This window comes from Paralichthys olivaceus, chromosome 9, assembly GCF_024713975.1.
Source record: "Paralichthys olivaceus isolate ysfri-2021 chromosome 9, ASM2471397v2, whole genome shotgun sequence".
Lineage (NCBI taxonomy): Eukaryota > Metazoa > Chordata > Actinopteri > Pleuronectiformes > Paralichthyidae > Paralichthys > Paralichthys olivaceus.
In genome coordinates, this window is record NC_091101.1 from 11,027,154 (window position 1) to 11,042,177 (window position 15,024).

Consider the following 15,024-nt stretch of genomic DNA (forward strand, 5'->3'; position numbering starts at 1 on the left):
TAAAATAATAATAGACACTTAGAATAGATTTATTAAGCCAGTCAAATACAAAAAGTCTCACATGTGCTTTTGCCAACAGCAAAACAAAAGGGGGCTACAAACCAAGAAAATACAACTGCCAGTAATTACAGCGTACCTTTCGAGGTGCAGGTCTGCTAATGTCTCATGTCAGCTCTCACCCATCAGGAGTTTGTTCCCTGTAACTTAATAACCAGTTTGATAAAATTGATCCTTTTTCCCCCTCCAAGTTCATCTGGACATATTTTGAAGCTTGGCTACCTGTTATTAATTACTCTAAGGATGGGTCTTCAGTTTGAGATTTCATTTACCCTTTAAAATAGTAACGCAAACATCTGTGTGCTGTCAGGGCTCTTGACATGAGCAAAGGTCGTCCTCTGCCGTGACACTAGATCTAGGGCCTCCACCTTCCTGCTTCTTGAGCAGAATCTGAAGGTTTCAGCTCTACCACTCGTTCTGTAATCAGGTAGTATCAGGTTTTTGAGAAGGATGGCCATCTCTGCCGTCTACGGGTTAGATACTGTGTGTTGGGGCTAAACTGTGGGCAATAGTACAGGATGCAGCGAGATGAGTATGACTATCGGAATGAGCGATCAAATCAATTGTGGTAAAGTACAAGTGTTGTGTTTAATGAGATTAGGTCCATCGGCATGGGGAAAAAAAGGTTGTGTATGTATTGTGCATTGTGTATTTTGTCTGATACAAACATACAATGTCAATAGCTACAATATATTGGGATTACACTAACAACATAGAAAGAACAGCATTACTAAAGACAATGATTTACACTTAGTCAATGCAAATATCAAAACAGAGTTATAAATAAATTATTAAGAATCACAATCATGTTTTTGGTATGATAATTAAAAATTAATTTCCCCCAAATTCTTGTATTTCAACAACCACTTTTGAACAGTTACACATAAGGGACAGTTCTATTACATCGATGGTACTGAAGAAATCTTCATAAATCAATCAACATTCACGTCGTTAATTCTATGATTCAATGTACCTATATAATCATTCATTGTTGGAATTAGTATATGTAGTATTATTGGGGAATGGCTTCCTGTAACCCCACAAGTAACAAACTAAGTGTCAAGTTGTTACAGATTTGCAGGGAGACAATCACATAGGTATATTTTCTGGAAAAAAAAAAATAAGAGCAATGATAATTATTCAAACCTATTTAACAAATGACTTCAGATCCTGAAAAAAACCCAGAAAGATCAAAATAATATTTCATTCAGAATAGCGAAGTGTTTCACAAATAGCCTTATAAAACGCAAGTATAAACAACATTACAATAGAATATCTACAGTTCAGTAGGAAAATTATAGATCAAATCACACCTTGTCAACTCAAAAACAAACTGATTTCATGCTACTACCCAGATCAATCAGGTGGGTACGGTGATGCTTTAGTGCTTTCCAGGGTCGATGTTTTGTCGCTCCCTTTTTCCAAATCCCCCTCCTCCTGCAGCTGCTGCTGCGGCTGCGGCTGCTGCTGTGGATGCTGCTGCCGCTGCTGCTGCTGCTGACTGATCTACAGATGCATAAAGGAAAAAGACAATTTTATCATTACAGTCAAAAACACTTTGCTGCTCAAAATAAATACAGCAGAAATGGCCTGTATATAGCCAATATTATGTGCTTTTAGTACAACTGCTCTTACTGATGAAGTACTGATATTAGCTACTTGAATAACATTACAATTACACACTACGTAATTATTGAAATGGAAAATAAACAAAAGTAACTATTTTTACAGGAAATGTAGGAGCCATGTTGTGACCATAACACTATTGCACCCTTTTTGGTAGTTTGGCTAAAGCCCCAAAATCACTTAATCCTCACCTGCTCCGAGTGATAGAAAACTGTGAATTTCTGACACTTTAACTTTCATGTAGCAACAATAAATAGGAAATGTACTTTCCTAACTTCTCCAGTATCCAGAGAAGCACTAATAATAACAGCTTATTGATGCTATTGTTTTTGATTATTTAATCCCAGCAGATGTAGATCATTTTGACTCACAGTCCAGCAGACGTTGTCTTGATGTCATAATACTTCATTATCAGGTATTTATCCTAAGCTGTTAAAAGTTTGAGTTATGTTTGCTAAAAAGGACAGTGCCCACCTATTGTGTGAAATATACAGTATTTAGCCTTTTCACTATATATTTGTGCATCTTAATAATGAGCAAATGGGCTTTGGAGAGTCACATACGTTCTAGTGAAATCAAAATATTGCGAGATGGATCACAACTATGACTACATTGTTGGTTCTAATGGAATTTTTTTGACATTTGGCAAAATACAATCTAACCAGCCTTAACCTTTGAGCAGTGAAACTGAGTTTCATTTAGATTTTTCAACAAACAAAGCATTAAATATTCTGCTTGTGTTTTCTACTATACCTGCATTCTCTGGTGGTGGTCTTGAACTCTCTCCAACTGCTCTGGCCCCTCGGGGCTGTGGGAATGATGACTGCCATGGAAAACCCTGACCAAGGACAAAGTATCACCTTACACAGTATCCTCATTCATTTTAACCAGCAGCCCTTAACTTTGCTATAACCCAACAATTGTATTGAACGTAAACGTGACTAGAGTGAGCTGCAGTATGACCTAATTATATCTGCTCGCTCTCTGAACAGATAAGGGGAGTAGGGTAAGAGAAAAAAAGAGCCTTGTTTCCTCAGTGAACAAGAGTCACTCCAGAGACAGAGACAGAGGGGCCTTAGAGGACCCTTACCGGGGTAACAGGCTGGAAGTCTCGTACAGGGGGCGGTGCTGCTGCGGCTGCGGCTGCTGCGCCTGCTGCATTGGGAATCCGGGGAGGGAAGTGTATGGGCCAGCCCTCAAGGCCCTGCGGTCCCACCTGCACAAAGGGACCACAGTAGGGAGGGCTCAGCAGGCCGTTCACTGAGCCTGACGTGGGGTCTGAGGTACGTCTTTCCTGCTGCTGCCCCTACGAGGGATCATAAGTACACACGTGATCCCCAATCAGTGCACGGCTGCTAGTCTCAGCGAGCTCAGCGGCATTGGCCTTGTGACCTTCAACCCTACTGCCGCTGCCTCCCTCTGGGCAGAGTAAATGTTCCACCTGCTGATCCCAAATGCACTGAAAAACATGCTAGCTGGAGTGAGGCTCTTGTCCTGGAGTATTTATTTAGTATTTAACTAAATACAGTCAACATCTAAGTGACTGCATACTGCCACAAGGGGGTGCTAGTGTGCAACTTTTACCACAACACCTATCCTTCTGCAAAACGCTTCCCAAAGGCTTACAGAGGCAACTTTCTTTGAATGCATTGGCCCTGACTGAAAGCACAGCCAAACATAGCACCTATCCACACAGACAGCACAGCTTCAGTCACCATTTCACTATGTCTGCACAGTTACCAGGCTCAGACCTGAGCTACAGCAAGTACCTGTTTGTGATGCATCTGCAGTCTCTCCAGTTTACATCTCTCTGTGCGTTCTCTCTGACACTCATTCTGTGCCTGATGGAGCTGAACAAACAAAGAAGTTCAAGAACAGAGTTAAAAGGTCATTCGTTGTAAGAGACAAAAACAACTCAACCTTTCCTGATTATGCCACTTCATACTGTAAACATCATATACCAATATCATACCTGATTGGTCAAATTAGTAATCTGACCCTGGAGTCTCTCAACTTGTCGCCTCAGATCTTCTTTTTCCTCATTCATTCGCTCTCTGTCACTCCTCTCTTTTCTGAAATCTTCTTCAAAGATCTTCACCTGGAATACAAAACAGCGTCATTGAGGAAAAGCACATACAGTTCCAGTAGAACTATGTACGACTTGTTGCACGTCTAACCTGCTCTTTTAGTACAGCTATTTGAGTGAGCAGTTCCTGTTTCCTCAGGTTATTGGCTGCATCTGCGAAGTTAGCCTGGCCAGGTGGTTGTTGAGAGGACGAGGGGGATTTTAGGTTTAAGGCCTCCTCTAAAGCCTGACGTAAGACAGACAGAAAGAAATATTATGTGTAATGAAATGTAAAAAAACACAAGTTTAAAGAAATGTCTCCATTCCTGATGGGTCCTTATTTCCATCTCTTCCTTACTAACCCTATTGAGACGTTGGATCTCCTTTTCCTGGTACTCTCTCTGTTTGCTGAGGGGCAGCAGCTGATCCTGCAGGTAGCGAATCTTCTGCTTCAGCTCATTGGTCTCAGAGTTGAGACACTCCTTTTCCCCCTGAAACACCCAGGACATTGAAAACACCTTTCTTAAAAGCGATATTTTTTACACCTTAAAATAACATAATTACATCATTTGATGGTACACAAACATATAATAGGGAAAATGGCATGTCTGTCTTTGCTCTTTACTCCATGGATGCCATTGGAGAGAGCAAAAAGAGGCCAAGTGATGAATGACAGATGGTGACCTCCTGCTGTTGTTATCGAACAAGTCGTAACTTTTGCTTGTTTGCTAGGTCTTACTGTTGTGCTTGCTTGACGTTGGGCTGTGAAAGTTAAGTTGTCGACTTGCTAGTTTATCATCAGAAGCCAGGCAAATCCTTTTCAATAAAAGTTTAGCAAGTTAGCCAAACAAGCCCGTTGTATTTGTGTAAAATCTCTACCTTGTCCATCGACATGGTTCTTTGGTGTCTGAGGTTTCTTCTCCGTCAGATTGTCAACAAATGCACTTTTGCGCAGCCGTGTGTTTGGGAATGCTCAGACCACAACTAGTATTTACGACAGTGAATAAAGCATCCAACCTGTAGGGAGAGGCCTGGTATAGCCAAGGGCGAATCTTGCTTTGTGCCACTATGAGTATTCTCTAACATGTTTTTTCTTCTGTGTTTCAGCTTATTGTGGCCTTGTTTTCTCACCTGTACATTTTCTATCTTGGACTTGGCTAGCAACAGCTTCTTGTCATAGTCGCGCTGCCTCTGCTCTCGCTCAGCCTCCAGCTCAAGCACAGTTTTCTGGGACTCCGCCAGGCGTTGTCTGAGATCTGTTATCTGAGGAAGAAGTATTTAGTTGAGGATAGCATTTACAGAATCCACAAATCACAAGTGTAAGGTGCAATTCTCGTAAGCACATACCAAAAAAAGTGATTCAGTGATATCAAGTCTCTGGTAAAGACAAACATCAGCGGATGCATGTGTGAAGATGCATCCTCAAAAAAATTTGTTATCATAAAGAAAGCCACAGCAACAAAGGACGTTTTTGCAAACACACAGTTTTGTTTTTGTGTTAATACGAACATAGCTACTGACGCAAATGCATATATCTAGTGTTCTGTGGTTCAAACCCTGCACGGTATCCCTGCCTCAACAAAGTGTGAATGTAGGCTTGTTCATGATTGTGGGTGTGCACAGACGTAGGTGTGTGAGTATGTGAGTGTGAGAGTGTGTGTACATTTATGTCTCTGCTGCCCTCCGACTGCACCACAACAGGAAGTCAGCGGGTACCAAAGAGGTGAGGGGAATTCTGGCCCTGAAGTGTGACGGGCCTTGTGGTTAAGTATGCTCAGATAGCAAGTTATTGCAAGTTTGTACCTTTTCCACTGGACAGGCACAGAGAAAACATGCACACACAAACATGCACATACACACAGCTGCCTCATTGCCAACTAGTACACAACTACATCAGTCCTGTGTTCCTTACAAATATTTCCGAATTACAAAATCTTTGCCATTCCTCACATAACTTCAAAAAGCTCTCAACCCTAACAGCAGAAAAATATAAAATGGATATTCCATTGATGTCAAAATACTACAACTATTATTTTAAAGTTGGGTGGCGAGAATTTTTTTATTTTTCATCTGTATAGCTTTCAGTAATGTTGACCTACAATATTTTATGACCTAATTTTTAAAGAAAGATTATTTCATATAAATTAAGTTTATTGAAATGTCAACATAGTTGTATTGATAACAGTAGTAATAGTAGGGACATAATTATCTTAAGTAATATTAAATAAGTTAACAGGACACAAGGTGAACAAAGACATCTACATTATTTATCCTAAACAAGGATATTTTTATGGACAAGAAAGACTAAAAGCACCCAGGAAATTAAAAATGTAACTAAAATAAAAAGGAGACAAGAATACTTGGTTGATCATCCTGAACTGATGCGTTTTTTCAAAATGGAACAAACGTGTTACACTTTTAATAGTGATCTTTGTCACAATAAAAAAAATGTTTTTCAAAGGAATTCGGAGAGAAGGTATTCACTCTCCTACAACAGCTCTATATCAGTCAAGGACACATCTGGGTCTTCCCACACCATTCATAAAAAGGTGTAAAGTCATTACTGTACCTTCTGCTCAAACTGTGACTTCATGGAGTTCCACTGAATGTCCCACTGCTTGTTCACCTCCAGTACCTGTCAGCGGCACCAGAAAACGAAACAAATGACACTGAACCTATAGGAAACTATACAGAGACTTTCCCCTATGGCAAAAGAGGATGAGCACTAAGAGTAAGAAAAAAAAAAAGACTCACATCCTTTCTCTGCTTCTCCAAAAGCTTGATCTTCTTTTCGTATACCTCAACATCACAAGGTTTAGTCGGGGTTTTCTCTGTGGCTTTTCCACTCTGGGGACCACAAAACATACATGTGACGGAATAATCATCAAGAGAACATTGCTGACTGTATTTCAAGAAGAAAAAAAATACAGTTCAAAATAAATAATGTAAGACGTCCCGTTTTATTTACATCATGAAATAAATGTTTGTTTATAGAATTAAATTAATCTGCTGTGTAATTCTAACTACCTTCTGTGGTGTGGCAGCCTCCATCTTAGGTCGCACAGCAGAAGATTCCTCCTTCACCGGCTCCTCTTTGGCCTCTGGAGCTTCAGTATCAGATGTTACAGCAGATGATGATGCTGCTACTCCTGCGGCTGATGATGCTGCTGCTCCTCCTGTGACGAGCTCCTTAAGTTTCTGGTTCTCCTGTCTGAAGCGGCAAGAAAATGAAAAAGATAGTACATGTGACCAATGACCCTCACAAGACCTTGCTGAAGTGTTGGGACAGCGACAGGATGAACTTTGGGAAGAACCTAAAACTCCCACTGGGCAGAGTGATGCCAAAAGAAAGCATTGGAGTCACCCCCTTAAACAAATTTTACTAACAATGAAGAAGCAAAACATAAACAAGTCAAATTAATAGAGATGTAAAACTTCACCTCAGCTGTTCCAAGTCTTGATTCCTGATATGATGGTCCTCCTCCATTTTCTTTCGAAGGTCATTGTTTTCTTGTCTGAGCTGCTCACAGAGAGTCTTTAAAACAAGCACAACGATCACCATATTTAACACCATTCTGTATAATATGATCAATAACAACAACTTATCTCCTATATGCCAGAGTCAACTGCCTTTAACACACTAAACAAATAAGTTTATAGTTTAAATTACAACGTTTAAAAAAAAAAGGAAGTCTGTTATCACATCCAATCCAGATAAATAACTGGCTATTATCAAGACGTGCTGTGCCCCAGTAGTTGCAGTTCTTCATGTGTATGTCATGTACATGTACATACAAATACCAACAATTGTGGACTTACTGTAAAAGACACAGTGCTGTGTTATAACATCTGCCACAAAATAATCTAAACTATTACAAATGTCATTGCAATGTAAAGAAAAACATTTTCCCTCTTTTCACAGCCTGCAAATAAAATAAAATAAATAAAATCTGCCACAAAGTCATGATGATAATTGTTGCATTTTTCCCATTATAAGATGCTAATAGCTTCAATCTTAGGCATGATGGTTGCTTGGGTATTTATTCTACTTCAATCATGCAGTCGTTGTGTTACATACCTGTAGGAGGGAGGTCCTCTGTTCATTCTTTTGGACCTTTGAGGAGAGATGGTGAAACTCCACAGCCATGCGGCCGAGGTGAGCTAACAGCTGGTTTGGGTTGGACTCCTCTGCGAATATGCTGAAGGAGCTCCCTAGTCTCTTTAGCTGGCTCGCTAGCTCGATGTTGTCCTGAGGCAGGGGGGGGATTACTCCTGTCACTGACCCGGCCTGGAGAAAACCACACAGATAACAGTCTGTCCTTCCTCTTTAGCTGAGAGCGATCTTACAATTACACCTCAACCAGTTTAAAACTGACTAATTTTGTCTCTATGAAAAGCAACTGATGATTTATCTAAAAAGTCAAACCAGTTTGTCCTGTTGGATTTAAAGTTGACCTTCAGACAACTTATTACTTCAAAACAGTGGTTATGGTAAAAGTGTTACCACAATATATAAAAACTGTGTCAAGTATATAACTCCAAATTAAATGAAAAACTAGTTCTATTAGTTTTGTCAACACGTGAGCCTGAAATATCCTGGTTTAGTGTCCTATCAACAGATCCCTTAGGACGTGTGAATGAATCAGCTGTGTGATTCCATTCAGTAATAATCCCGGACTTTCCCACGGCTGACTCAGGCTGGAGCTATCAGTATTGAGTTTGTTGGTGAATCACCACACCAAGGATGTGTTCTCATTTAAACAGAGGAAAGGTTGAATTTATTCTAAATATATTTGACAATTACTTCTAAATTAGCAGCAGGAGCACTGATGTTCTAATATTCTTTGGAACTACAAAAACTTGACTTCCTGTGGTTGTCTGGAAAATTATTTATCTTATTTTGTGCCACAACAAGTCATGTACGTACTGTCAAGGCATCTGGAGTCTTCCCCTCCATATTCACTGCATCAAACTCTGATAAGGCCTCCTGGAAAGACCAGAAAATATATATGTAGCCCCCTAGTACATGCAGTGTCTACTCAGTAACTGATTCAATACATTTGCAAGAATAAAGTAAACATTTAGTTGAGAGCTGCCAAATGTCAAATACTAATATTTACAGTTGTTTCTGCCTCAAACAAAAGTTCTCACACGGAACAATTTACTTACATTGGGCTTCTCAGGCTGCAAGGTCTTCCCCAAACAGTTTGTCTGCTCCTCCTTCTGCTCTGCAGTGGTGTGTAAACAGGGTTTACCTGCAACAAGTCAAAGCCTTAATCCAAGTTACAGTAAAGTAGAACAGTGTTGTAACATGGATACAATACTGTACAGATTAATAATCCACACATGTGAAAATATGTTTGCAAATTACATCTTTACCATCAAGTCTGTGGAACCTACTTTGTGTCTCAGTTTGGACGGGCCCTCCCATACACAGACTGGCAGCGAAGCTGGAGGACTTCAAGGCTTCATTATCTCTCACAAGTTCCTCCACTCGCTGCCGAAGCCTTGATGCCTCTGACTGAGACTCTTCCAGCAAATCACCTGCAAGTTTCAGAGAAAGATTGTCTCTATCCAGCAACACTTCACTTTGTCAAAAGTTACATCATTGACATGCAAGTTTTTCAACACACTAACAAGCAAGATCCAGTTTTACTAGATTCCTATTCATTTACTGTCAAGCGCTCTCCCTTCCGCATTTGTATACTCTGACTGGGACCTCATTATGTCATCTGTCGACGTTGTTGATGATTTTTTGTACGTTGTCCTTGTGCACAACAAACAATATTTAATTTAGCGCTGCTACAATTGCAGACTGAATACAGTTTTCTTTTACAAAATATAATGAAGAAATCAATGTCTGTGTCCGTCAGATCTTGGAAAGATACAATCCTCAGGAGTTAAGACAAACAACAGATGTGCAAAGAAGAGCAGGAAATAAACCCCATGTCCAGAGCATTTGGGTAACTGATGTTTTTGGGAACCCACCTAAGCTCTTAAGTCCCTTCATCCGCTCCCTCAGTATGCTGTTTTCCTCCAGTAGCTGTCGATAGCTGCTTCCCCCTCCGGCCTCCTCTCTGGCCTTGACCTCACTCCCACCTGGATCATAGATGCGGTACGGGCCTTTCCCTTCCATCGCTGTTGCTCACTTTCTAAACATGGTCCTCTGAACTGTGAGGGAAAAAAGACAGTTATTTTGAACTGAAAGTACTAAACAGAAGATTAAAACGCAGGACAAACACAAATAAATGAGACGCTGACCTTTGCAGAAAATAAAAAGTGCTGATAGTAAAGTCTCTAAACATAGAAGACCGAAATCTTGTGTGTACAATACTTGGTGATGAGCGACGAAGCAACAGAAACAAGATCTTTTCCACTGCAAACAATCACAATTGAATCCTAGTTTAAAAACATACCTCCTCATAGTCAATACGAAAGTAGGACGATCAAATATGAAAATGCAAGTATTCATACAGAGACAGCTGAACAGAAGCTCCGCCTGAACAGTAATAACTTGCACACTCTTCATTCTCATGATCCCACACTAGAAATCCCTCCAAACCATAGCTGACAACCTAGGAACAGTGCAGCCACTCAGAAACATGGCAGAGGGTGTTAATGATATGAGACGTCCCATTGTAGGTGCTACACCCACTTTGTCTCAGCTTACAACATCCAACTGCTAAACTAGCGATGAAGCTAACCGGAGAGAAAAAAACCACATGAAATCAATCGAAACAAAACAAACATATGCAGCTGTGCGAGGACAAAAGCGGAAACATACCAGCCCTGCCAGAGAGAAACATATGGCAGCACTGTGCTAACGTGTGTCAAAGCTAACATATGACAACAGCACATCCGAGAGCGGGGGAAAAAGGCACAAAAGCAGGGGAGAGGAAAGTCAAACGTCAGGTGAACCATGCTAACAGACACCTAGCCGACACGCCGGAGTCAAACACAGCACAATCCAGCTAATGATAGCTACCTTGATTGGCTTGAGAGGGCTAATATTAGTTTTCGCTGTTGTCATGCAAATCGCTAGCAACATCCTCGTTAGCTGTGGGCTAGCTAACGCTGGATGACAGTGCGGGACCGTGAGCCGCCTCGCTCCTCTCGCCTATCCGCGAAAAGACGCTTCGTGTGGCGCCGCGGTGAAACGGCCCGAGAGCGGAGCGGAGCCCGGAACAAAGAGGGGTCTTTGGGCTGGGTACCTTTCTGCTGGCGGTGGCCTCTGGTCTCTCACATCTAATGCGGAAGTGCTGCTGCTCTGTACTGTAACCTGGGAAATTCCACCTCGAGGCGGCGCTCCGTCAGCGGGAGCCAATAAAACACCGGAGCGAGACGCTGCACGTAGTCAAACACACACACACACAATCAAACACACAATCACACACACAATCAAACACACAATCACACACACAATCACACACACAATCACACACACAATCACACACACAATCACACAGAAGTGAGTTTAACTATAAGCGTCCTCTCATCGTGGTGTTTACGATGTGTGAGTATAAACTTCTGCACAAGGATTTATCTAACACAAGGTCATTCAGGAGAGTCGTTCAAATGAAACATAAAGTTGTTCATGTTTTAAATCATACCCTGTTTGAATGGAACCACCTATCTTTCCCTTTAACTCTTGAACACTCACTCCACCCTCAGTTCCAAAAACCAGCCCAGTCATTTTCTCTGAACTTTCTGCTTCATTGATAAATGGACAGAGGGGGCTGTTATGGGGGGGGTTTCTTGGATTGCATCACATATTTCCTCTGAACTGGGATGACTGTCAGGGCCCAGGTCAAGTTACACTGAACTACTGAAGTTCACAACACACCATTCGTTTCACTGGAAACATTTGGTCCATGACCTGAGAGATGTGGTGTAACTTGTTAGTTTTGTTAGCGTTGTATTTATATTATGCGGTGAGCACAGGGTCAGTGAAAGCTGTTGGACCAGAAGAAACTGTTCAGCTCAGCAGTGCCATAGTTAAATTTAAAAAAAAAAGCAAGGTAGATAGAGCTATAAAAACTGTAAAGTCAAATACAATACAATACAAAATGAAAATTTAAAAAAGAATATAAACATTCAATGGTGCATTGTGACGCTCTTTGCAAATGAAACTGTGTTTGTCTTTATGGAGTGTGTGTGTGTTATTTGATGTTTTCAGGGGAACAGATGTGCAGAGCGTTCTTAGTCATGAGTTGACCGCAAATTTAGGAACTTGATGGTAGTAACTGTTCTTAAGTCTGGTGGTGCGTGCAACCCTGCTCCTGTACCTCCTGCCAGATGGTGACACAGTGAACAGTCTGCATGCTGGATGATGTTGTCACTTTCTCAATGAATCTGACGTCACTTCTCTCAATGAATCCGATTTATTTGTCTGCATAATATACGAAAAATTGTGAAATATGTCATTCAGACTTTATTCAAGCTCAGGCTCACACATGCAGAGTTCTGGCTTTATCCGACAAACAGCCAAATGTATTTAGTTTAATACCACAGAAGACTAAAATAAATAAATCAGATAAGTCATATCTGAGAGGGTGATTTAAAAAAAAAAAAAAATTATTTCAGCTGTAATTGTGATGTGGTTAATATTACCTAGGATTTAGCTGGTAGCTCTCCAGCTTTTGTAAGTCTGCTTTAATAATTATTATTATAATACAGTATGTTCATGTATTAATTACTTAGTTTGTTACTTTTAATCACTATTTGTTTCTAAATATATAGTGTATTGATATGTTTGTTAATAAGTATATTTGTACAAAATGTTGTGTTCCACCTACGCTCAGTGAACACATTACCAGGCCTTAGTGTCCACATTTCCTTTTCTTCAGACCACAGACCCCAATACTAACCTAGTTAAATGAAAAGATAAAGTCACATACTGTGGCTAAAATATAACATCATCAATAAATGTCATATAAAATAAATGATGTGGGTTTTTTTCTTTTTGACTCACACGCTAATAGGTGTCAGTTTAAGAATAGTATGTGACACACAGTACAATAACATAACAATATGTTGGAGTTAATTGCCAGAACTTTATTTCAGGTCCTGACTGAACAAACATAAATCATTTAGGGCAATAGTGACATCTTGTGGGAATTAACAGATGAGAGATCTTTGGCCATATGGAGTTACAACGACCATTTCTCAGTCAAATACAAGCACATATAATTCATTAATTGTGACCATATACCACAAACACGAGTAGCACAGTTTAGGCAAGTTTCTATTATGGGTCACACTAATTATTTTGAATACCCAAACGGCTCACATGAATCAAATGTAAAAACAAGTTGAGACAAACAATCACCCTGTAGGATTTTCAGAGCATCAGCCTGAGAAACATTCTGTTTGCATCTTATGTGACACCTACATGATGTGATTCACATTAAACATAAACTAATCAGAATCACACTGGTGTTTTCTCTTTATGTTGCCACCAGTATACTACTTCCCGTAGGTGCACAGTAATACTGAACTACTAATGTACACTAACTGCTGTCACAGAAAAACCAGCTTAGTAATAACTTTTTTTTTTTTTTAAATAATTGTATTATACTCCTCATTTGTTTCTTTTGACTGAATGAAAATCATACTGTGAATAGGAGAATGAGAAAACAAGTGAGTCTCTCCTACTTTAAAAAAAATGGTTTTAAGCATTTGCCTCACAGCACAAAGACATAAGAGTGAGCAGATGACATGTGAGAGGCTGCAATTATTAGATTGAAGCGCACACTGTTGCAAGCATGCACGTCACCCTGCAGAGACACATGTCCAGTCTGCAGCTGATAATCATTAGCTGTGAGCTACTTAAACCAAAATGTTCTTTTGTTTGCCAACCACTGACTTCAACTGTCCTTGTATTCTTTAAACCAGGGACCATCGCTGCAAAATCTCTAATAACAAGTAAAAACGTGTGACTGGCAACGCATATGCTTCAGGTTTAACTCCAACAGGCTCTTTGTAGCGTTTTTTAACAGCAAATCTAAAACTCAGACACCAAGAAACCTGAGATAGTACATTTCTCTCAGGACAGGATCATGTCTAGATTAAAATAATGATATGAATACAGTCTTTAAAAACTACAGTTTGTGTTATTTTAGTTGATTTTTCATAGATAGGTAACATTTAAATGGAATGTGATCTGGTGGTGTGCTATGATGACTTGAAAAATGAAATAAACAAATATATTTAAAAATACAGAAATATTGATCCAGTTTAAAAGGACACAATATACTGAACAGAAATACATTGTTTGGTGTATTTCTTAGGATTAAATAGCAAATAACAGTAAATACCAAACACCTACAGAACTAGTTGAGGTTTTTTAGTACATATAGAGCAGAAATCAATATATTCCCTGTGTTACATTTGCCGTCCATGTAATGCCCCAAACAGGACAACACTTATGTCAGTGACATCACAAAAATGGTCATAATCTGCTTTGAATCTAAAGAAGACAACGCCATAAACAACAATAACACGTCGAATATGTTCTGAGACTGCATTTCAAAATGTTAAAACAATAAACAACAACTTACCCACACATTGAGCTTTTGTCGGAGAGGCACTTTTTAAGGAAACTGGCGAATCGGGGGAGAAGCAATTTCACTGTGAGACTCGGGGAATTCCCATAACCCAGTGAAATGGCCTGTACTGTATAGTCTGAACAGAACCGGGTGTGTGTCCAACTCTGCGGTTCCTTCGTGCACCAACAACACGACTCATGGAAAAATAATTAATAACAAGTCAATATTGTATTTGTTATAATCTGAACATCAGGTTGCAGTATGCACACCACACTGTATACATCAGAGCAACCAAACGGTCAGAGTGACTCGAGGAGGCCACAAAAACTACAGAGCACCATTAAGAAAAATTTGCATATGACTTCTAATATATACCAGCTTGTATTTATAGTAAAGTAAATGGTTTATGTGTATAATCACATCTCGCTGCTGTGAGACTGAGAAACTGCAACTAAAAACTAAAGCAACACCCATAGTTCACTCTGACATAACAGCTAGTCTGTTTAGTTCACGCTGTTCTGAACAACACCGCAGCACAAAGTTCCCCCAGCCATCAAAAAGGGAAATTCAAAGAAGTGTATGTTTTGACATCCACTGACTTATTAACAATGTGCCACTGGAGTTATCTCGTGAATCTTTTATAATCAACAGTAAATAGAGCAATTTCAGGTTGGGTGTAACAATAAAACCAGTGTGTGTGTGTGTGTGACTGCTGCAGACTTTGTTGCC

At 39.9% G+C, this 15,024-nt stretch overlaps 1 protein-coding gene across 25 annotated transcripts; it reads right to left on the reverse strand.

Moving 5' to 3' along the window:
* Nucleotides 1–13: 13 nt before the first annotated feature.
* On the reverse strand, nt 14–14,985 carry tnip1 (TNFAIP3 interacting protein 1). 25 transcript variants are annotated; one of them, XM_069531572.1, is made up of 19 exons: nt 10,734–10,968; nt 10,010–10,124; nt 9,737–9,919; nt 9,149–9,292; nt 8,918–9,003; nt 8,676–8,735; nt 7,827–8,036; nt 7,189–7,283; nt 6,776–6,959; nt 6,503–6,595; nt 6,318–6,383; nt 4,880–5,011; nt 4,111–4,239; nt 3,861–3,995; nt 3,656–3,781; nt 3,453–3,533; nt 2,774–2,989; nt 2,437–2,521; nt 14–1,563 (listed from the first exon to the last, which is right to left on the reverse strand). In XM_069531572.1, exons 3-19 carry the CDS (start codon nt 9,882–9,884, stop codon nt 1,439–1,441), a joined length of 2,115 nt encoding a protein of 704 aa, XP_069387673.1. In that variant the 5' UTR covers nt 9,885–9,919; nt 10,010–10,124; nt 10,734–10,968; the 3' UTR covers nt 14–1,438. The 25 variants fall into 25 exon arrangements, with proteins under 25 accessions (XP_069387673.1, XP_069387680.1, XP_019936384.2 ...); XM_069531579.1 differs by lacking the exons at nt 10,010–10,124; nt 10,734–10,968 and adding an exon at nt 14,308–14,985 and having other exon boundaries at nt 2,774–2,899; XM_020080825.2 differs by lacking the exons at nt 10,010–10,124; nt 10,734–10,968 and adding an exon at nt 14,308–14,985.
* Nucleotides 14,986–15,024: the final 39 nt, after the last annotated feature.

What these genes read in the sequence shown, in the direction of transcription:
- tnip1 (XM_020080825.2), bottom strand. Translation starts at nt 9,884, where the DNA reads ATGGAAGGGAAAGGCCCGTACCGCATCTATGATCCAGGTGGGAGTGAG. An exon ending in TGCAGCCTGAGAAGCCCAAT is followed by an intron (nt 8,736 to 8,917) that starts GTAAGTAAATTG and finishes TGGTCTTTCCAG; the next exon opens with GAGGCCTTATCAGAGTTTGA. An exon ending in AGACTCCAGATGCCTTGACA is followed by an intron (nt 8,037 to 8,675) that starts GTACGTACATGA and finishes GGTTTTCTCCAG; the next exon opens with GCCGGGTCAGTGACAGGAGT.